Consider the following 24167-nt stretch of genomic DNA (forward strand, 5'->3'; position numbering starts at 1 on the left):
TGAGCAGGGGAGGCTAGGGCTGCTGGGGTGAAGGCCCACTGGGGTTTCCAGAAAGCTGATTGTCTTTCCTATTATGCTGGCCATGAGTCACTGAGGGGCACAGTTACCCCGTGCCCATGGAAGTTGCCACCCTGATTTTGTCTGGAAGAAGACCTCAGGCAGATGGCCCTGGTAGGCCCTGGTTTAAGACAGGGTACAGAGGCGATTCTCCTGTTTCACTGGGGTCCAAGTCATATCTGCTACATCAGGATTAACTCCTCCAACCTGTTCAAAACCAAGTCAGATGGATGCAGAAGCTTCCCTGTGACAGCGAGAACAATCACCCACTGGATCAGAGCCAGGCAAAGCCAGCTTCAACTCTGCAGTCCAGATGCCAAGCGAGTGAGGAGCAGTGACAGGCTGGGAGGTGGCAGGAGGACAAGGACACTCTTCTGGACCAAAGAAGAGAGTAATAGGCCACCTTCCCTCCTCCTGCCCTCCTCAAACAATGGCCAGAGTAGAACAAGGAGAAGCAGGGAGCTTTGATTGACTGCCATACATTTTCGAAACATTCACTTGTTGAGATTTGTTTTTTTAAGGAAAGGTGTGATTTTTGAAAGAAATTGATGGCCATGGATGGAAAGTCCTGACTCTTTCATCAGAAGCAGTGGTTTCAAAATGCCTGCCCATGGTCACAAGAGCAGAGAATCTCTTGCCATGTAATGAATATGTGCCTTTGGGTGTGTGTGTGTGTATGCTATGATGTGTATTTAAATGACCGTTGGTCAATCGATACCCGCTGCATGCTAATTCTGTGCCAGGTCTTTGCTTGGTGCTGGAGCTAGACCACCTAGCAGAGTCCTGCTCTCTCTCAGCTGTCATTTCGGAGGTGTTATGGGTTGAATTATGTCTTTCCAAAAAATCATGTTGAGATCGTGACCTCCAGTACCATGAATGTGTAACCTTATTTGGAAAGAAGATTGTTGCAGATCTAATAAGTTACAATGAGGTAGTTGGGGTGGACCCACATCTAATGTGCCAGTGTTCTTATTAAAAGGGAAATTTGAACCCTGACCCACACATGCAGGGAGAGGCCATGTGAAAATGAAGACAGCAGAGGGGATGGTGCTTCTCCTAGCCAAGGAACTCCAGGCTGCCAGCAAACCACCAGAGGCTAAAAGGCATGGCACAGATGCTCCCTTATGGCCTCAGGTGAACCAATCTCAGCAACACCTTCATCTCAGGCCTTCGGAACTGTGAGACAATACATTTCTGTTGTTTAAACTGCTCAGTTTGTGGCACTTTTTTATGGTAAGACCCAGAAACTAATACATAGGGGGAGACGGTAACTGGTGAAATAATCACGTCATGAATGTCTAATTCCAAACCAATATCACTCCAGAGAAAAGGAGTCCCATCCTCTATCAGTGAAAGTCAAAGGACTTTGATCTGGAGTCTTTCCAAGAGTCAGCCAGAGGCAAAAGTGGAGTGGAGAAAGGGGAGGGCATTATTGGCCCAGGGAATAGCACGTGCAAAGACCCTGGGGTGTATTCTAAGAAGGGAAAGGTAGTATGCAGTAGAAAAAAGGGAGGGAGAATAGAATATAGGCATGGTTGGAACCACATAGAAACAGAACCATACTCAGTCCATTACATTTGCCTGAGTGACAGTGGGGTGAGGGATCCTGTTTTGCCTGCTGCCTTTGCTCTCTGGGAAATGTACATCTGGAAGAGCAGGGCGGAAAATCTCATATTAGAGACAGGTGTCTAATCGAGTCATCTGCGTGGCTGGGAAAAACAGCAATAACTTGGAAACAGTTGCCAGTAGCAGGTCAGAAAGGCTGCCAGGCAGGGTCCACTATCTCAAGGAGGCAACTGCCCCCCTTGCTGCTTCTTCCACTCAGCAAGCTACACTCTGCAGACTCCTACCTAAAAGCATAAGGAAACATTTTGAGATACTCTAAGGCCTAAAACTGAAAAAGCAGGCAAATAACACAAAAATTCTCCATTACTCCTGTTTTTCCCAACAAGGCAGTCAACTTAGACACTTGAATCCAATATGAGGTCCCTAAAACATGGACGCCACCGGGCTCTGTTCCAGCATTGCACACATAACATGTTTGTAAGCCCACAGGACCTATGCAACAGGTCTTATTAATATTGTCCTTATTTTCATGTGAGGAAATGAAGGCACAGAGTATCTAGGTGACCTGATAATTAACAGGCGCAAAACCATGTACCAGCCTTTGTGGACAAGGTGTTGTCTGGATGATCTTACTTTATCATGTAAACAGGCGGTATTTCCCCCCTCCCCATTGGCCCATGAGGAAATGGCCCATGAGGGGCGGGGGAGGTTGAGGGGCTTGCCCAGGTCACACAATGTGCAAGTCACATCGCAGGAGCTGAACTGAAGTCCAACATTACAAACACTGCTTTATTGCTTCATGTACTTGGTAAGCAAGTATGTAACTGTTTTATTTGCCATGGAAATTTGTCCTTGGGAAAAATTGAAACCCATTAACCAAACAATATTACTCAAAAAGGCCACTAAAATGCTCTGCTTAGAGTGTCCCTCAATTTGTCTGCAAAATGGAGCTAATCATAATCTATTTACATCATAGGATGATTATAGTCAATAGGATCTTTCCAAAGCCAGGACACTAGAAGTGGTCAATACATTGTTAGCTCAAATAGCTAATGATAGTAGTAATTATTATTAACACTAAATGAATGTCAGCTTTAGGCAATATAATTGAGTTCAGAATATCACTTTTCCAATTGTTCTTCTGTAGATGATCTGGAAACTTGTCCCACGATAAGGGAGACAGACTGCTGTAGTAGAAATAACATTTGGCTTGAGATTGCCTGGAATCCAGCCTTGACTTTGTTACATGTGGTCTTCACCTGGTCTTTAAAATAAGCGTAATGGTTATCATATTTTACACAGTAAGTGTTAAGATGATGTGTGATAACAGGGTGAAGTACCCAGCTCTGCCCTGGTTCACAATGGGCACCTGGCAATGTTGCTCCCCTCTCATGGGCATTGGCCTGTCTGTGGCACCCACGCTGTGACAAGGTGGCAGGCAGCCACCCACTCTACCCACCGGGGCAACAGAGATAGAGGCAGGTACGTGAGAATCCAGTGGGAAACCAAGTTATAACCTTGACCTAGGAATGCTGGGAGCACACTCGTGGTGGAACCATCGTATCTCCGGTGGGATTCCCAAACCAGTTTACTCAAAAGGAAATGTCTTTCTCCAGCAACAAGGATTGGTAATTAAGTTATCAATCATTTCAGTTATCAGTACTATGATATGTAAACTACCATGTTTCAGGCCATTTGAAATTTGTAGTTCACTGGAACCAGTCTAAGTTTGCATTATCTCATTGGGACTCAGAATGGTACAGTGGGGGGGGGGTGTTCATCATAGGGTCTGCTCAAGTTCTGACTTACTTGAGAGGGAGTTCCAGGTACTCATGTTAGATGATAAATCTTTGGGGATGCTTAAAACACCTGAAGGCAAAATCCAAAATAAAACCCTTCAGTAAGGGTTCCCCCTAAACCAGGAATGGAAGTCCCCAAATATTAGCAATCCTTACTAACTTACACAAATCCAGTTTTCATTGATCCAGAGGTCATGTCAGCTGGAACGTCACCAGGAAGAGGTCACTGAGTTTCACTCTACCTAAGTAAGTAAGCACAAGGGAAGACACTGTTCCCAGCCCTGGTCCAGGAGGATGTGTGAGCAGTCATTGGCACCCCCAAAGGCCACCTGAGGCTCTGGGGCCAGGCAGGTAACCAGAGGGAGCAAGCAGTTTGAGGCCCATGATCGATCATTTCCACTCCTCAGGGAAAAGACAACTGTGTGATGCTGTGTTCATTCCTCCCTGCTCTCTCCCTGGGGAACAGAAAAGGCCAATGCCTGGGGGCAGAAGGAGGCCACTCAATTCTCCTCTACCTCCATGCTTTGCGACTGCAATCCTATTCCCCATACTCTCTCCACTTGAGTCTCAAAGGCCAATTGTTCCCTCTCTGCTCTTTAAAATAAAAAAGTATTTATCTCAGTGCAAAAGAAATATATTAATTTTTATGTAGTGATCTAAAGAATCAGTGAGCTTCAAATTATAAGAAAGGTAAAGAATAAAAATTTCCCATAATGGACACCATCCTGCTCCCCAAGATATCCCAAAGTTAGCAGTTTAATTTTTTTTTTTTTTTTGGCATAGAAGAACTGGAGTGTAGACCAGAGGTATAGGAGGTTAGAGGATTCACTAGAGACAGAGTGGGGGGCAGAACAGGCGGATTTACTGAAATACACTGCTGAGGGGAGCAGCGGATGAATAAGGAGAGTTCTGTGTACCATGTGGATTAGGTCCCTGGCTGGGGATCATACTCATGTCATAGTGGTGATAGCACTGAGACTTAACCCCTAGGCCACCAGGGAGGCCCTAAAGTTAACAGTTAAAATATACATTGATAAGTTGGCCTCAAAAAAAAAAAATAAAATAAAATAAAAAAATAAAAGATACCTATCTGCACTCCTTCCTACTGTTTTCATACTGCCTTAAAGTCCTTGGCAGGGCAGCTTAACCAACTAGAATCCAATAGTGGTCACAAAAGATACCAGTTCATTTTAGATAGAACAAGAAAATATTCTACTTCAAATTCTTTCTAGAATAGGAAGGAAAGAATGTTTGGAAGTTAGTGGGAGGGCAGAAAGAGGGATTAAAAGAGAAGAAAGAAAAGATTTAAAATGCTTTCTCCGCATGGTTGTATCTATTATCTTGCCTGATGCTATAGTGTAATAATTATCAGTCTTTTAAAGGACATAATATTATGACAGACTTCCCTGCCCTACTTCTTCCTGGGCTGAACATGCTGTGCTTTCCCTCCTACCACTCACCTGGCTCAGTACCCCCTGCCCAAGAGCAGGGATGACCGCCAGCCCCTAGGCATGGTGGTGTTTGCTGAAGCAGAGCCCATGGCACGTGAGGGATGGGCCAGATGGAGGGCAGTGGCCTGGGGCAGCCAAGGGTGGCGGGTCAGCCCTCACCAGGGCCTGAGGACAGTCACGCCAGCCGCCTTCTGAGCAGTGACCGTCATGGAGGCTGCACCGGGGACCAGCAACTGCAACCCAGATGAGTTTCCACAGTGCTGGGAGGGAAGGCGAGGGGCTTTTGTGGCTTTCTCTTATTTACACACACACACACACACACACACAAGTGCTTAGAATGTGATCCTTTAGCTGTGAATGCAAACTGGGGCCTGGTGGACTGAGGGAGAACAATTAGGCTGGACTCTGAGTGTATAAAGCCAAAAGGGGGTAGAAAAGCAAACAATGGTGTCGAAGGCTGGGGTGGGCTGCAGGGGGGGAGCGGATATGATAGCAAGGAAGGAGTTTCAATGTGAATGAATACTAATTAGTGACATGGATATTAATGATGACAGTAATTAACAGGGGAAAGGAAGGGCTGTCATTGTCCCAGGGTGAGTAATCAATCTTGGCAGGTGATAAATAATGGTTCAGCAAGCTCAGCAGAAAGATAATCCGCCTGCCCGGGGGAGAGCTGTTGCTGATGCTGGAAGCCTCTCAGTTTCTAGGCAACCCACAAAAAAGAACTATTTTTCTTTTGAGGAAAAAGCAGGTTAGAGTCTCTCCCCCACCCCCAACTTGGGATTATAGTTCTTATTTGATTTCTGCTTTGTTCCTTATTTCCTAGGACAAATGTTGAACTTGTATAATTTGGAGGAAATCGACACACACGCACAAACACACACAGACTAACTCCTGCTCCCTCTCAAAGCAGGGGAGTGAATAGGAGTGTTTGTGATCCAAAGTTTAGCTCATTGACGCCATCCGGGAGCAGGAGCAGGGAAAGCTTAGCAGCCATGCCTTTGAGGCTGCAATGAGTGGAGTTTGCAGGGCATAGTCAGCAGAGGCTAGTCCTGGGGAGGGGGGCCAGGGGGCAGAAAGGGCCGACTGGGACAGGCCCTGGCAGCCTACCTTGCGGCTGCATTCACTTCCAGGCGCCAGAGAGGAGCCAAATGACCGGCAGAGGCCTGAGCTGGTCTCATTTCTGGCCACTAGTCAGATTTCTGGGAAACTTTCTTCCCGGAAAAAGGGCCATATTCATTAAGCCCCTCTGCTGGCCGTCCAGTCTGCAAGCTGGGAATCTATCCCAGGAGAGCTGTAAGCTCAGACCCATGACTCACACGTAGAAATGTTGCCTCTTTCAGGTTCTTTTCCGTTGAACAGTCCATGCTGCGATGGCAAACTCACCTTTGAAGGTCTGTGGGGGTTTGAAGTGAGATTTGTTTTTTTAATCTATTGTTATTGAAGTTACATTGTTCCAGAATTTTGACAGTATAGGATTCCCGCCTCGGTGTAGTCACTGCAGCTCTCCCACCACCAAAACACCCACATGCTTCCACCGAAGTCCACTGTGCTCTCCATACCCACTCCTGCCCCACATTCTTATTCTTCCCCTTCCCCCTCTGAAAGCTGTGGTTCTATGCTCAGCTTTCAAGGGTTGGTTTTAAAGTTTGACTTTGTCTGACCCTTTGTTTTCTCTGTATTCCTTGTATAAGTGACACCTCTTGGTATTTATGTTTCTCACCCTGGCTTATTTCACTTAGCATAATCCCTTCCAGCTCCATCCATTTTGCTGCAAATGACACGAGTTTATTTTGTTTTTTTGATCACTCAGAAAAACATCCACATCTTCTTGACCCACTCATCTGTTCTGGGACATTTAGGTTGTTTCTATAGCTTGGCTATTGTGCATAGTGCTGCTATAAACATGGGAGAGCAGGTTTCCTTTTGAATTAGTGTTTTTGTATTTTGGGGGGCAGATAACTTGAGGTAGGATTGCTGGGTCATATGACAGAGGCATTTAAAGTGAGATCTTTGAGTAGTGGGTAGGTGAGAAGTTCCGAACCTTCCAGAAATTTGGGCTCTTCCACTCCTTGTAAAATGTGCTGCCCAAAGAACATAGGTTCTAGGTGCCCAACATTTCCAAAGGGAGTCATACAAGTGAGAACATATTCAGAGAAATGTGACCAAGATGGAGAGACTCAAGGTTGTGTCACACAAGGAAACTGCTGAGAAATTCAGTTGTGTTTCACCAGGAGGGAGGAAAACTCAGGAGAAAGTTGGCAGTGTATTGGATGGACTGCCCAAATATTTGAAGAATTAACTCACAGAGCAAGACTGTCTGGGTTCATTTTTCTGTAATCAGAAGGAAAGGCTAAGGCCTAAGAGTGGAAGTCAGAGAGGGGCAAATTTCTGGTCAGAGAGACCAAAGACAATTTAGCTGGAACAGGCTAGAATCGGGGATTTGTGAATTCCACAAAAACATTAATTCAAAAGGGCACCTGCACCCCTATGTTTATAGCAGCACTATTTACAATAGGTAAGCTATGGAAGCAACACAAATGCCCCCAAATAGATGACAGGATCAAGAAGATGTGGTATATATACACAATGGAATATTACTCAGCTATCAAAAAAAGATAAATTCATGCAATTTGTAGCAACATGGATGGAGCTGGAAGGGATCATGCTCAGTAAAATAAACCAGAAAGAAAAAAATACCAAATGCTGAGGTTTTTCTAAATGGAGATCAGGCACTTCTTGTCCCAGGGGTTGTGTGCATTGGTAAGGTTGGGGTAAGTAAGCTTTAAAAGTCCCTTCTACCCTTTGGGATTTCAAATTAGTTAAGATAATGCTAATTATCCATCAACAAATAAGTGGACAAAGAAAATATGGTATATATACTCTATAGGATACTATTCAATTATTTAAAAGAAGATGGAATCTTGCCACTTGTGACAACATGGATGGACCTTGAGGGGATTATGCTAAACAGAATAAGTCCAAAGGAGAAAAACAAATACACAATTACCATATGATTTCACTCATGTGTATGTAAAGAAACAAAGCAAATGAATAAATGAAAAATAAAAACAAACCCACAAACCCTTAGATTCTAACAACAGAATTATATGGGGGCTTGGGGAGACAGGAAAACGAATATGATTTGTTGTTGGATGGAAACTAAACTTTTGGTGGTAGGTATAATATGGCATATATAGCTGCTGAGGTGTGAGGGTCCACCTGAAATTCATTCAGTGCTGTAAACCACTATTACCTCAAGTAGAAAGAATAATATTTCTTTTAAAAAAGATAATACTGGGGACCTCCCTTGCCCGCCTCCATGCAAGGGGTTAAGATGCAGCCTATGAAGCTATCTGCAGCTACTAAAGCACGAATTTGATCCCTGCCAGGCTGCAACCCACATGGCGCAGCAGACCTCTCCTGTCTCACCTGCTGCTCCCCTCAGCAGTGTATTTCAGTCATTCTGCCTGTTCTGTCCCCGACTCTGTCTCTGGTGAATCCTCTCACCACCCACACCTCTGACCTATACCCCAGTTCTTGTATGCATAAATAAATCTTTTTTAAAAATTTAATAAAATAAAACAAAAAAGGTGATGCTACCAAAACAAATAGACCCCAAACTTCTGGGCATCACCATGGCAAACTTACAGTCAGGTCAGAGCCCAAAATGGCCATCCATCTTCATGGTCATTGCCTAGTCTCCTTCCATATTGTGACTCTGCCCTCCCCTGGCACCCTCACCATTCAGCCAGCAAATGGAAAATGAAAGGATGTTTGGGGAGGGGTTATCACATGGGAGTTGTTATGATTCTGGTTCGGGAATTAATGTCATTTCTACCCACATTCCACTGTCAGAACTCAACTGTCATTGTCAGTCTACACCCAACTGCAGAAGAATCTGGAGATGTCATCTTGCTGTGACCCAGGAAATAGAGGAAAGTGGTCTTGAGAAACACATCGAAGTTTCTCCCATGGCACAGGGGCACTTTCTTTCAGGGCGGGCCCTTGTCAGAAGAAATTAGAGCTATTTTTCAGAACCCGTCAGCTTTCCGTGTTGCTCAGCCCTTGTCAGTAAGAGTGAGGAGCTGAAAAGGCTGCTCTCTCAGGAAGTGGCCTGGGGGCCAGTGTGATAAAACTTCACCTGTCCTGTCTGAGAAACTCATCAAATCTGTACTCACAGCAACTCCTTTGCAGGCACTCCCTGGAAGTACAGAGAGCAGGTCATCCTGAGTCACCAGAAGTGGATTTGGGGGGGAAGTATGAGATTGTGATGATGAAAGTATACCAATGGGTGGAAAGGGTTGTTTAGAATGGAAAATCGTCGATATTATCACCTCTCTGTATGTGCATTTATTAATGGGGAGTCTCTTGGGTAAACATGTTTCTTCTGCCACAGGGTTAAACTTCCCTGAGTCTTCAATGGATATTGCTCTATCGTTGCAGGTACTGACATTGTGCAGTGGCTCATGAAGAATCTTTCCATTGAGGACCCAGGTACCTTACCCTTGACCTTGACTTTACCCCATACCCAAGCCCCAAAATAGTTTCTTCTACCCACCTGGGAACTGGCTTATAAATATGAATTCCAAGATGTGGGATAACTCCATTTACAAATAAAATTAATTTATTTTCTCCACTGAATACCTATCTTTAAACTTAAATCATCCTTTGAGGAAATGAACAACTATTTAGAATGCCAGGGAGCTCAATACAATAACATGTGAAATGAGATGAATTTTCCTTCGCCACAGCAATTAAAGATAAGTTGTAGTGCTGCCACAGAACAGTCTTCCAGAGCCAGCTCTTAAAATTAGATTGCTGATCCACAATTAAGATGTTTAATTATTTGCTAAGACTCCTTCTGTTTTCTGCTTCTGCAAGAAGTACAGGAATGATTTTTTTTCCAACTTTAATTGTTCATTTCAATTAGGGAAACCTTACCAGAAAAACAACAACAAAACCCTGGCTAATAAAGCAGTTTCCAAATCTGTCCTCCCACCAGAAACTAGTAGTAAAAAAATTGTTTTCATAGCATAATTGGAAAGGGGGGGGGAGGGGTTTCCAGAAAAAAATGAAAATTCTAGATAAGTAAAACTCATTATGTCTGTGTTGTTAGTTAATACTTCTCTGAAATTATTATCCACCCCCTGTCTTAAGTATTCTTGATGCTTAAAGGTCATATTTATAAATATCCACTAACGTAATCTGATGTTCTTGGATCTACTTGCCCCAGATTAAATGACCTCCAAATGCTATGCTTTTTGAAGATACTTTCTGATACCCATTCTGGCTGTCTGACCTTCAGCTGTGATTCCTGCTAGGGTCGATATGTCAACTCAGGCATTCCTGTATGTATTTTAATCTGATGCTCCTAATAGACTGTAGACTATGAAACAGAACAATTTACATGGAGTTCAATTAAATATAGCTGCCAGAGATAGGAGTGCCAGGAAATCAGGCACTAGCCCTGTGGAAAAAACACTAGCCCTTTCACTTCTTGATTAATAGCTACTCTCATAGCTAGTGACAATTCTTAATTCTGGTCAAGTTCTTAATCCAAGGGGGAAGCTATGAATGCTTATCCTCATAAGGAAAAAATCCATATCCACTGCTCTCGGTGTTTCTCGTATGCATCCTGAACTTCTGATTGTCCAGTAGTAAACTCTGGACTGTGTAAGTCTCTATGAGTTTAGTTACAAGCATTTAAGGTCAACATTTCTTTTGAAGCTAAACTCTGGAACGATCTTCTTCATGGCTTTCTCTTCCAAGTGCACTGGTTTCTTTGCTCTTCTAAAATAAACATTGTGTTTCTGATATATATTTTACTTTCATCATTGGTGGTGGAGGAGGTGGTAGTAGGAGTAGCAGTTGTATATTGAGGACCCTGAACCAGCTAGGGAGAAGTACATAGGTCCAGGAATCCTCTGGCCCTGATAGGAGAAGCCTCTGTGAAGGTTCTGAATGATGAGGGTAGTATCTTTGAAGCTTTGTTATTCTTTGATGCCCTTGAAAGGACCTTGAGATGTTGAGATCTATTTGGGCTTCTGAGAAGTCGTTGAGCGGGAGGAGTTAAGAACAATTCACCAGCTTGGACCAGAAGGGCAGAAATATGGCAAACCAAGACCCTGGGAAGCCAGGCATGGCCAACATCTGCCCCATTTCTAGTCAAAAGCTCTTAGGATGAATCAAAAGTTCTAGCTCCGGGATGTGTGGTGTCCAAGTCGCCGCTGCACTGGACTTTGTTCTTCCTTTCCTGGAGAAGGAGCAGCTGAGGGTGAGAAACCTTCCCTTTTTACTGGATCTGTGGTTCTTGAACAGACTCTGAAGAGCAAACTGGTCATAAGGACAGGAATGAACTGTTTCTCCATTATTCCAGTTACCACTTCCCAGTGTCCATGCTCCTTCTGAGGGAGGATGGGTGATTCTTAATGAACAAATGCTTGGATGATTTGCAACCTCTGGAAACATTTGCAAGTAAAACCAAAGCAAGTCACTTTAAAATTTCAGTTATTTGAATTTGAATTTTAATCATGATTTCAAAATATAAAATCAACAAAAGTATTAACTCCTAGAGCCTCCCCAACCTGAGACTCCTCTCATATCAACAGCTTCCATGCCCAAAATTCAGTTTTTACCAGTAGAATACTTTTATATTTTTTTCCTTAGCTCTGCTCAAAATAAATATAAATGTTCAACTATTTATGTGAATCTATTTATGACTGGTTTTAACATTACAAAGCAATATGTTGATTGTGACAAAAATATCAATATTTCCATTTCCATTACACCTATTTTTTTATACCATGGCCAAAAAAATGAGATCTTACCTCATGTCCAAAAAAGAAGTGGAACACCGTTCACATCGGTGGTGGAACTGTCTTACCAGAAAAGCAATGTGAGGCTCCGTGCTCATGACTGGGGATGATAAAAATGATGGAAAAAAATACGAATCAAGGCTGCCTGTACTTATCAAATACTTACTCTATACAGACACTGGTAACTGTGAAATATCTCAATTAAGTACAGGTTTATCTATGCCAAACTAGTCTCTTGACCATGAAGCTAGACTTTCTTCTGAAAGACTTGACAAAGGGTTTAAACAATGTCAGACTCTCAGAGCTAGAATCCAGAGAAGCCCAAACACATGACTGCCTCTCTCAACCACTGGCGTCTCCCTCCAGCCCAGTGAATTCACATCCTAACTGCAGTTGACTGGGGGTGATGGCAGATGACTAGGGGTGATGGGAGTTGACTGAGGGTGATGGCAGTTGACTTCTGGTTGCCTTTATACTCTCCCCACTTACATTTCAGCTAAGTAGATCTGTGTTCTGACAGCTTCCTAATCATGTCTCCCTTCTTCCCTGTCCCTGCAGTTGAAGCAATACATGTGGGAAGCCTGATAGCTGCCCAGGGCTACATCTTCCCAATCTCGGACCATGTTCTCAGCATGAAGGATGATGGCACCTTTTATCGTTTCCAGGTAGGCCTGCTAGACTCGTCCTCCTAAAGAACATTTTATTTTCATCATCAGCTGATCTCAGTTTAGAGCTACATAAAAAAAGTTAAGGACTTTTAAGGAAGCAATCTTACCTCTCACTAATGCTGGGAAAACCACGCAGACTTTGGTCTGGGCCATTTCTGGTTCCACCAAATAACAGCACATGGCTCTCCAAGGGAACCTACTTTTTTTTTTGACACTTTATACCTATTTCCTCATTTATTCTAAAGGTCAAACTTTGGGGGAATAAATATCACCCATTTTACCAAAGAGAAAAGTGAGGTGCTGGAGAATTAATAGGGCCCTTGGTCAATCTAGGAGGCAGCTTTGATTTGAACATAGGTGGTCCTGCTGATGAAGTCCTTGATCTTTCTACTAAATCATGCTGCCTTCCAGGTGTGAAGTTTATTCACTAACCACGAAACTGGAATTCCCACCCACTTTCCACTCCTTTTCTCAGATCCTATCCTAGAGGGCACAGGGGCAGATACTAAAGGGCATGTCAAGGTCAAAACCAAAAGGTTTGTGTGTGTTCTTCGGATGGGGTCAAAGAGGCTCTTAATCTTCTGAGGGCTCAAACAACAAAAGTTTATTCTTCATGATTCTAAAGGCTGGAAGTCCAAGGTCAAGCTTCCAGCAGAGTTCAGTTTGTGGGGAGAGTTCTCGTCCTCATTTGCACATGGCCTCCTCTTGCTTGTGACCTCTATGGTCAAGTAGAGAAGAGAGAGGAAGGGAAGAAGGGAGCACCAGAGACACAGTGCAAGCTCTGACATTTCCTCTCACAAGGACACTAATCCTTTTAGATTAAGGCCCCATCCTTATGACCTCATTTAACCTTCTTACTTCCTAACTCCTAACAAAATGCTCTGGAGAGTTAGGGCTTCAATATATGAATTGGAGGGGAGGGGACACAACTCAGTCCATAACAAACAAAGGGATAAAAAGAAGTTAGCACTTATATAAACTGTACCAGCCTAACATCTATAGTTAGACTCCCACTGTCATGGGATAAGAAATTTTTTTTCTGTAAACTTTTTATTCTTGTGTTTATTTTGCTTACATGGATTTTACTACCTAGCTCCTAGATTAAAATGTTGATTGGGCTCAGCTACAGAACTGGAGATAATTGGGATATGGTGTCAGCGAAAAGGAAATGAAACAGAGCTTGGCATAGGGAGGGGTCCTCACTGGGTATGAGGGAGGGCAATTGCTGGCCCACATGAGTCCTGACACCTGTGCTTTTTTGCAGGCCCCATACTTTTGGCCTTCAAACTGCTGGGAACCTGAAAATACTGACTATGGTGAGCAGTGAAACCACAACCCACACTTTATGTTACTCCTAGGAGTGCATAAGACAAGTGCTTGGTGTCTAGTGACCACAGAGCATAGGGAAGAGGGCCTTTATCCTGCTTAGGTTTTCTCATACTGTTGACAGCTAATAAACTTCTTATCTTACCTAATGAACAAAGGCAGCCCACACTGAAAGATAGAGCTGTCGGAAGGGCAAAAAACTTCTATCAAGGTTGCCTGATATGCTCATTCTGTGGAACCATGGCAATATTATAAGACAATGATTCAAACCTTTGCACAGCATCCTGCTCACTGACTCAGCTGCTGTGCAGTCCACAGTGCTCTTTTTGACACTGGGACACCCAGTGAGATCCACGGCTTTGTCCCAGGTTCTTTGTAGGATCATTTGTGATCCTACAGGGGCCACTGCAGTGAGAGGAAGACAGGCCTGCACCTGGTGGACATTCAGGGGAGCCTGTCCGGGAGATCTGTGAGATAAGTTGCGCCCTCTGGATCACGCATTTGAGTGAGGGAGAGGCAGCAATTGGAGTGGTCTTGAGGATGGAAGTGGACAAGCCTAATAAGGCTACCGTTGTTGTGTTTCCAAAGGCAAGGGCAGCTCCTCTGTTGTCTCATCTGCTATCTGCAGACACCACGGTTCCTCCCTCTGGAACTGTACTGTGCCCTCAGTGATGTGATAAGTGGACACAGAAAAGTTTCTGGCTCAGAATAGGAGCCACATTTGGCTGTTCATAAAACAAGTGCTCCTGGGGCTGATACACCACTCAGGAAAACCCAGCTCAGAATTTGAATAATCATAACTCAGTTCCAGGCAGCAGGCAGGTGCCCTTTTAAATGTGAAAACCAGTATCTTCCCAGGCAATGTAAAGGGTGGTGTTTGTGGTAGTACCAGATACCCAGATATCCTACTTGGGCCCATAAAGTGGGCCCAAGTAAGATTAAAATATTTATCTGAATATAAATGCACAAAGTTTAGGTCATCTTACACTCATATAACTGGGTATTACTTCCCTTTCTTTGCAAGATTTTTCCTTCTCATCATTTTAGTTTGTAGCCTGAACAGAGATAAAATAACAATTTCTATCAGGCGCTCATTAAAACAAAATTCTTCTGAATTCCTTTCTCAATTTTGGTAAATTAGATGGAGAAGTTCAAGTGTAGGATGCAAAAGAACTATTTTAACCACCAAATCAGTAAGTATTCACAAAGAGAGAACTCAACACAGTGGCCCCATGATCAACTAGCTCCACAAGCTGTGTGACCTTGGACAGTTACTTAACCTCTCTGTGTCTTGGAAATCTCCTATTGAAAGCATAATAATAATAATAGCAGTACTCCTCTCCTGAAGTTAGAATGAAATGAAATGCATCTGAAGTTGGTGCGTAGCAGATAGTAAGGGGTCATTCAGAACTGGGGTAGTGATTAGTATTACTACTACTAAGATAATATTTGATATTATTGGTTCTGCAGTGGCTCCCTTGCCAGAAAGGAGTGAACTTGGAGCTGAGAGTAGGTATGATCAGGTATGACTTAGGTTGATGAAGAACCAAGAACTTTCATTCATTCAACAAGCATTTACTGATCACCCACCCCCCATCAACAGCTGTTACAGAGGCAAGTCACTGGTTTGCTCACCCACCATTCTAGGCTGGGGGAGACAGTACAGTGGGGGCAAGAAGAGGATGGTGAGGAGTGTGATCTTGGTATTCAAAGGATTTGTGCTAATGAAGACTATTTGAGGATGTTGAATAGATTGGGAAGGTAGATTTATTTTTTAAAAGACTTCATGTAGGAATGTTCAAGTGCTCTTGTAAATGAGGAAAACAACATTTTTCCAGGTAATGTAGTCCATTCAGAATGGATTCAACAATTTTATGGAGTGGTGGGCCCTCCAACAATGGGGAATGACCTAGAAAAAAGTTCCCTCATCTATATAGTAAAGATATTAACAAACAGAACCCACCTCATAGGGTCACAATGAAGGTTAAGTAAGTGAATATTTTGAAAGTGTCTAGAAAGAGACTGACATTCAGTGATCTCCATGTAAGGGAACTGCTATCACAGTGATTTCCCTGGCACCTAAAATAGTGCTGTTGGCACATAAGAGTCATTCAGTACATTTTTTAATCATTGAATGAATGAATAAATGAATGAATAAGTGGGGAAGTGAATGTCATAGTGGAAAAAGCTCTGAACTAGACCTCAATTCTAATTCCACCTCTACCGCTAACTAGCCTGTAGGTAAATCACTTCATTTCTCTTGACCTTTCACTTTGCCATCTGTCAATGATGGGTCTTGATGGTTTCCAAGGTTACTTCCTTTTCTAAAGTCCTGTTATTCTAGAAAGCAATTAGAGGCATGAGAAAAATAGAGAAACATGTGGCTTTTATGTTCCCTTGTTAAGAGATGGAGGTAAAAAATGATGTCATTAGCAAAGGCAAAAGTTTGGAAGGAAGTCAGTTTTTTAAGCGTATTGAAATAGGATAAGGTCAATATATGTTTTGACATTTAATTAAACATTTAACATGTAGTACATGATGACCCATTCACTTTATAAAATTTCTTTGTTTTCTGTTTTGTCATGGTGAAATGCAAGTTGTTGAGGTGGCAGTGGGTCATTCAAGTGATGCCATGAGGTGGGAATACCAGGGATGAAGACAAGGAAACAAAGTGTTTTCAATGAGAAATCAAATATCCAAGAAAAACCAACATCTGAGCATGACACAAGTTCCCTAGGTATGCACTCTTAGATCGGCCATTGTTAGTTAGATGTAAAAGGTTTGTGCTAAGAAAAGCCCTCCTCAGCAGTTATATCTTTCTCCCAAGAAGCAGGGACAGACATCCTAAGGTGTGACATTAGTCAAGGGGAAGTAGCCAAAAGTCTGTTACCCTATAAGTGCTGGTCAGAGAGAGAGGTGCCAGCTTTGCATTCATGTATGTAATTATGTCATTTGATTTCCAGCCCATTTTGACCAAGATGGGTTGAAAATGTCTCAGGGTGATTTTGCTTAAACAAAGCCCTGGTCCAGAACTGGGTTAGACTTTCCTAAATTTTATATAAGATTGTGTCTGGGGCAGCCTTTTCCAGTGTCCTGTGCCAGATGGGGCTGGTGATGAGCCAAACTGCCTGCTCAGGTGCCTAGACAGTGGTCCTGGAGACCAAAGGAGGCACCCTGTAATTAAGCAGAACCCCCTTTGTCCAGCACAATGGACAGCTGTAGCTGCCTCATCCATTGCAAAGTTGGTAATTGGAGAATCATAAAAAGTGATACTTCCCTACCTTAAACACTTTGTAATAATGTAAGATATATAAAGAAACTTTCCTTCAACAGCCTTTTGAGGTGGGACCAAAGATGCTTTATGAATGTGTCTCAATAATTTGAGTCTCTTTCTTAAACAAACCATATTTGAAATAAACTATCAAGTGTTATGCTAAGTTAAATAAATCAGAAGGAGAAAGACAAATAGAAGATGATTTCACTCATATGTGGACTATAGGGAAACAAAACTAAACCAAAACAAATACTAGAGATATGGGTGCAGAATTGAGGCTACTGGAGGGGGGTAGATAGGGCTGGGAACAAAGCAGGGAGGGGACCCATTAGTTTATGGGTGCTTCAGTGATGGAGGTGATGTGATCACATACATCTGAGGTGTAAATCTGGTCTCCTAAAGCATATACAGTGTTACTGAGATAGATAGATAGATAGATAGATAGATAGATAGATAGATAGATAGATAGATAGATAGATAGATAGATAGACAGATAGATAGTTCATTCAGTTTTAGTATCTTTAAAGTGCATCAGGAATTTAAAAACACCTTTGAAGCAGGCTATGCATTGACCTCTGCTAGATTTTTATTACATTTGTCCCATTTCTTCAGTTACCTCACTTGCGTACTTTCATTAGCAATTATCTTAACCAACTCTCCTTTGCCACGTTGTTCCAAACCATTCAACTGGATTTTCATAGTAACAACAACATGCTCTCTCTTCACATTCATTTCATTGGCCTATCTAATATTTCATGAATATTATTAAAATATCAGGTATGCCTGATGTCAGTAGATTTTAGAACAAACACAGCTCTTGTCCACATACAGCTCAACTGGTGAGAGCAGAAGTGTGGAAACACCAGAGTGGGCTGGTCGCCACAAGCCTCCACCGGATGCCGGCTGCCATCAGGACATTTTCAGCCCACATGGTGGGGCTTGGTTGATCCAGCATGGAGTTGGCTAGATCTCCTGGCATAATTAAGTTGTCAAATGACAGGTTGGCCACAGGTCCTCTCTGACCTTCCCTCCCGGTCATTCTGTTATTCATTCATATCATTCATCTGTTGTCTTCCTTGTCTTCCCTGAACATTCTGGTCAGCACTGGAGAAGAAGAGGGATACTGAAGTAGGGTGAAGGAGTGATGAAGTCCAGGCCTGAGGAAGAATGCCCTGGAAACTGAGGGCCTAGCACCCATCTTTAGCTTGGGAAGAGAGACTTAAATTGTCTCCACCTGGCAGACCAGGTAATGGTGCTCAGTGCAGGGATTCAGGCTGATAGGACACACACAGCCTCTGCCCCTGAAAAGCCTTCATCCTAGAGCAGGGGACAGTTTAATAAGTCCAGGATTGCAGTGCCCTGGAATTAGTTTCCATGGTTGTGGATGCATTAGTGCTTTCTAGAACACTGGGCCAAGTCTTCAAAGGTTAGTAGGAGTTTACCAGATAAAGGGAAAGAAGAAAGAAGAGAGAAAGGCCTTCCAGGCTGCTACATGTACACAGAGGAAGAGTAGAACTAAAAGCAGTTTGGTAGCCTGAGGAAGGGAGGGAAGAGGTTGACGAGATAACCAGAGACAGGATCATAAAGAACCAAACATGCCATCCCAAAGAGCGTGACCATTCTTCTGAGGTGACTGAAAAGTCAGTTCAGGGCGTTTAAGGAGGGGTAACTTGGTCATATGTATGAACCTGCACAGAAGATGTTTGGGGTCAAGCAGAGTGAGGAGGAAGAAAGCATGGATGGGAAGATGAGGTCTTCATCTTATCCTGACCAAAGAAAGATTCCTAGGGTCAGATGTTGTGGCTTCCACATTGGAGCATATTCTTCACAGCAGAGTGCTAGGCATAGAGGAAAGGATGGATGGACGGACGGACACATGGCTGAGTTCACAATCCCACCACACTTCTGGTTTTGTGTTTGTTATAATTTTCTCTTCTTTCCTCAGCCATCTATCTCTGTAAGAGGACAATGCAGAATAAAGCAAGGCTGGAACTAGCAGATTATGAAGCAGTAAGTATGATTATTTTGGAGGACAAGTGTGGGAAAAAAGTAAAAATAGCAGTTTTTTGTGTGATAACCAAATGCTAAAACCAACCTAAATGCACTTTAACCGATAAATAGTTAAATAAACCCATTACATCCATATACTAGAATACTACTCTGCTGTGAAGGGGAAAGTGTTATTAATACACACAACCACTTGAATGACTATCAGTGATATTATATTAAATAAAAGAAGCCAGTCTCAAAAGATTACAATCTTTATAACCCCATTTATATGAGGTTTTTGAATAACAACTTTGTTATGAGGGAAAACAAATCAGTGGTTGCCAAGAGTTATGAATAGTGTAGGTTGTGTCTGTAAAGAGATAACACAAAGGAACTTTGGGGGTGATGGAACTGTTCTGTATCCTGATTGTGGGAGTGATTATATGAATCTATACTTAAGACCAAAAAGGAAAAAAAGTAGTTACCACATGATAATTTAAAAGTAAAAATTGCATCTTTCTATCCAACTCCTCTGTGGTTGGCAGCATTCACAGAATCTGATATCAAAAATCAATCAGAAGGTCACGTAAGGTGTATATCATATGAAGTATCTACTTTCCCAGCTTTCTTCCTCCTCCTTTCATAATATGTGAGTCCTTACAAAAAATTGAAGCCCTGCCATGCTCAGATCTATTCCCATCTAACAGAGCCAACACAAGAAAACTAAAACTCACAGATAACTTTTTAACATTCATGTTTTTGGTGTCAGCATCTTTCCCCCATACTAAACCTTATGTGGGTCATGGAGAATTAGGGAAATTGAGTAGACTTTCACGTATCCTCCAGAGGGGGTGCTGCCAAGTAATGACATGATGGAGGGGCGGCAGCTAGGAGGAAAGGCAGCATTAAGGGCAGTGAAGAGCCTTTCCTGGATAACCAGCATTAGCAGACCCATCATAACCCTCCCGCCTTCTAATGTTCCCCCACTGTCACTGCACTAGTCTTCCAAAACAAACAGGCTGCACTCCATCATACCTGGTCATCTAGGGTGCCTCTGCCCAAGTTAACCAACCCAACTGCGCCCTCACTCCCCTGTTCACTCCCCAAGGGGAACGTGCATGTCATCAGTGGGCAGGACCTGAACCTGGGCATGGCCCTCCCCACTGGCATCAGAGGATCTGTGAGTGGGGGAAATTGTAGAGGGGGAGGCAGTGCAGGAATTCACCCAGAACTTGGGAACCTGGCTTAAGTTTGCCTATCAACAGGGATCATTAAACAAAAATATGTTGGAACATAATCTTCCCATGAAAACCCTAGGATGGCTGTTCTGCAACTCTGAACATACTGGGCACCCAGTCCCTGCCCACATCTGTTCCCATATACCCACAGCCACCCCTCTGTCAGAAAACCCCCTTCTTATTTCATGCATTTTATGCAAAATGCTTTAACTCTGACTTGCCTACATCACTTCCCTGACACGACTGCCAGGAAGGGCCCTAGCGCCGAAGCATGCACCCCTCTACCCTGTGTCTCTCTTCCCCACATTTTCCATGTTCTAGAAAAAGTCCTAAACAAAAGCAAGACAGCACAGCTCCTGGTGTGTTTTGTTGGATTTTCTCTTCTCTTGCCTTAGTGTTGTGCTTTGGTGGTTGTAAAGAAAGGCATTAAAATCCTCTTCGGGGTTGAAGTTCTGCCTAAAGGTGGTTAGAAACTAAAACATTTTCTTTTTAGATTTCATAATTTTATTATCTTTCCTGATTATATATCCCTTTTGGAAAAATATTTGAACAGCAAAGAAAATAACCTGCAATCGCTCTTCACTAAGCTTTCTTCCATACATACATTTTTTTCTTTTCCAAAAATGTCGATCATACCATGCACGTCATTGTGTAAGTCGTCTGTTTCTAAAATCATATATTCTAAGTGCATTGAGACACTTTCTATGTCAGTGCTAAGAATCTGATTTACTATAGTTAGTGGCTGCCAGGTCATAACAGTGACCTGGCTGTGTCATAATGTATTAACTCCTCTCCCCCGATTGACTGACATTCAGACGTTACACTCTTGGCTTCTTGTGAACAGTGGAAGAATCAAAGGAGTAGGGCTTATGGTACTCATACACCAAACCTTGGTGATAACTGAGTTTACATGCAGTGATTGCCCAGGGAGGCTCCTTTTATATTAATAATCCACTAATGAGAGTAATCAATTAGTGTTGGCATAAGCTCTATGAAAATACATAGCAGAATGAGGGCTCCAGCCTTGCATTCCATCAGAATTAGGTTGATCATTAGGGGGCTGTCAAATACCCCCGCTCGTTGTCCCACCTTGCTTCTAGGCAAGTCAACAGCCTCAGAGGAAAGTGTGTGCCCTTCTACCTGTAAAGGCAACTCAGGTGACTTTTCTTTCTTTCCGTTTTTGGGGGTTCCTTTCATGAACACCACAAACATAGGCTCTCCCTTTTTTCCACTTTCAAATCTGACTTTCAAGGGCCAGGGCCTTTTGGTTCTCCTTTCCTGCCACCTTCCCAGCTTCCTGTTGAAAGGCGAGCCTTAGGAAATGCATTCTTGGTTTTGCTCTCTGAGCTGTCCAACAGGTTGCAATCCACCCCCCGCTTCCATCCCTTCCCCAAATCCTGCATGAGTAGCCACAAACCATCCTCCCTCTCTTCAGTCCCCAGGAAAAGTGTTGTGTGAGTTGTGTTCTTGTAAAACACATACTAGAGGAATCAGGTAAGTCACAGAGACTTCAGACTGAATGGCTATGTAAATGAATATTAATAGTTCTGCTCTGTACAGCACAGCACTGTTTGGTACAAAGTCAAATAGGGTTCATGTCCAGTGGGTTGCAAGTGAGGCCCTGCTGTTTTGTTGAGAGTAACCAAAATAGATGGCTGCCTTGTAATAAGCATGGGTATCAATGTGCAACCTGCAATGATTAATACCTTCTCTTGGATTTTCATTTCTCATTAGGAAAACTTAGCAAGACTCCAGAGGGCCTTTGCAAGGAAGTGGGAATTCATCTTTATGCAAGCAGAAGCACAAGTAAAGTAGGTGAACTTCACAAGGTTGCATGAACTTTTCTTGCAAAAAGAAAATTTTGGAGGTGGTGTGAAAGTGGGGTGTTCTCCCACACCAGGTCAGCCATGGCTAGACACTCTAATCTCGCATGAGAGCAAAAATTAAGGTCAGGATGGATAAATTTTATCTTTGCAACCAATGGTACTCTAAAATAATTTCTAAAGTCTATATTCCAGTAGGCAATGGCATGCCTCCAAACGCTGGTTATAAGAAGATACACCTACTTCCCAAAGAGATTGACAGTTGTTTTTCTGTGCTAGGAGGCTAGAAAGCATCTGGCCTACTTGATCTGTAGGTCTAGAGAGTTTGTCTTCAATGGAAAATATGTTGAAGTTATGGGGAGGCCAACATCTCAGCCCCCCTCTTTCTCCCCTGGGAAAGGGTTCAGAATCAAAAAAAAAAATAGCACAGATGTCAGACATTTGGAGCCCAAAATGTCAGCTAATTTCTCATAAAAGCTAAATTATAGGACTTGATTTTGGATCTGTGACCACAGATCTTTACTGTGGAACTAAACTTACCCATCCCAGACAAAGCTGAGCATCTGCAGTACACCACCACCCCCCACCCCCAACCAGGGCAAAGTTGACCCCTTTAAATTTACTACATGCAGAGAATAGTCTGACCCAGAAGGATCCAAAAAGAATCCATCTGAGCTTCTTGATTTCTTCTTTTAAATCTGCCAATAAGCTGTGTCTCTCTTCCTCTTCTGGAGAACCAGAGATAAAAGGAGGAGAAAAGTTGGAGTGTATTTTTCCCTCCTGCAGAGTATAGCAAAAATTCCTTCTTTACCACAGAAACATGAAAAGTGAGGAAAGATGTCCCCAAGATTACACCCATGATGTCAACCAGATCCTTTTAATTCTGGGAAATGGACTTGCTCAGTCTGGGTCCTCTCGACCTTTCCTCTGGTTTGGCTGGGATTGTTAACAGAAATGGGTTGGAAAATGCATATATTGTACAAAGATGAAAAATGATGTAAGAATTATATAAAATAAAATATTTTTTAAAAATACTATCTGTTGAGTACTTAAAAAAAAGAAGAAAAAAAAGAAATGGGTTGGGGGAATTGGGATGCTGAGCTGGGAGCAGGCGAGAACTTTTCCTCTGGGTACCCACTGTGTCTGGCGCTGACCTTAAGCACCCCCTCCTCCAGCACACCCTGGGCAGCATTGTAGCCACCAGTCTCAGGCAGTGTGGGGGAGCCTTGGCACTAGGTGTGGTCACAGCTGGAAATGACCTAGCCTTGTGCCAGTGGTGACATTGCTCTCATCTTCCCTTTGCAACCTCAGCCTTGCTTTCTGACATACCCCCCATGATGTGAGTGGCCTGCTGACTCCCCCAATGCTCCCAGCAACTCCAGAGCAAGGCACTGGGTGCTGAGCTATACCAGGACCCTAACGCTGAAGGAAAGAGAAAGTGGGTGAGAAGGAAGCAGCATTGAGCCTGCATCCTCAGGAGCCACCAGGAAGCAAAGAGGAATGCTAATTTATACTTTCAGGACCAACTAGGGTCACATGTTATCAAAGAAGGGGAAATTGTCACTTTGCACATATGTGGTATTTCTCGATTAACTTTTTTGATTAACTCTGTGATTACATTATAATTTGGAACATTTAAGTACACAGTAATTATCACAAGAATCACTGGGTGATTATGGGTTTGTTTCAGTCCAGTAAACTAAAGTGCTCCCAAGAGAACCAAGTAACAGAAGTTACAATACAATTAATCTCAGTTACATTTTACTTAGAAGGATAATATAAAGCAATGCAGACTTTTTAAAAGATCTCTTGTCTATGCTCCCGATCAGAACATTAAAAATCTGGCATTGTCGCCTGTCACTCCCCCTTTGTAATTTGTATCTTCCCAGCTGAGGCCACTGATATTTGCCTTCTGGATCTTCTCACATATTAGGGCTATTACTCTGCTTTTTGAAAGCCAGATGGTTTAAGCGACTTTCCAAACACATAATTGCAGAATTTTGAAGACATTTCTACTGTCTCTGAATCTAAACTTTCAAATTTAAGATGACACACCTCAAGCCTGTGGTTAGATTCTTTGCTATAATTTGTATATGCGGTATCCACTTGGATGGGGGTGGGTCCATGGATAATTAAGTCCTTAATCATCCAGATCCTA

At 42.9% G+C, this 24167-nt stretch overlaps 1 protein-coding gene across 10 annotated transcripts in view; it reads left to right on the top strand.

Moving 5' to 3' along the window:
• Window positions 1-24167, top strand: part of RGS6 (regulator of G protein signaling 6) — a gene marked incomplete at both ends in the record, with an annotated part of 422024 nt that overhangs the window by 326395 nt on the left and 71462 nt on the right. For all 10 annotated transcript variants that reach the window (XM_084240513.1, XM_084240516.1, XM_084240518.1 and 7 more), the window contains 5 exons: window positions 9320-9370; window positions 12250-12356; window positions 13624-13675; window positions 18905-18969; window positions 21921-21997. In XM_084240513.1, the coding sequence (XP_084096639.1) occupies window positions 9320-9370; window positions 12250-12356; window positions 13624-13675; window positions 18905-18969; window positions 21921-21997 (352 nt within the window). The remainder of the gene's footprint in view (window positions 1-9319; window positions 9371-12249; window positions 12357-13623; window positions 13676-18904; window positions 18970-21920; window positions 21998-24167) is intronic.

Source organism: Talpa europaea, assembly GCF_964194135.1.
Source record: "Talpa europaea genome assembly, chromosome: 8".
Taxonomy (NCBI): Eukaryota; Metazoa; Chordata; class Mammalia; order Eulipotyphla; family Talpidae; genus Talpa; species Talpa europaea.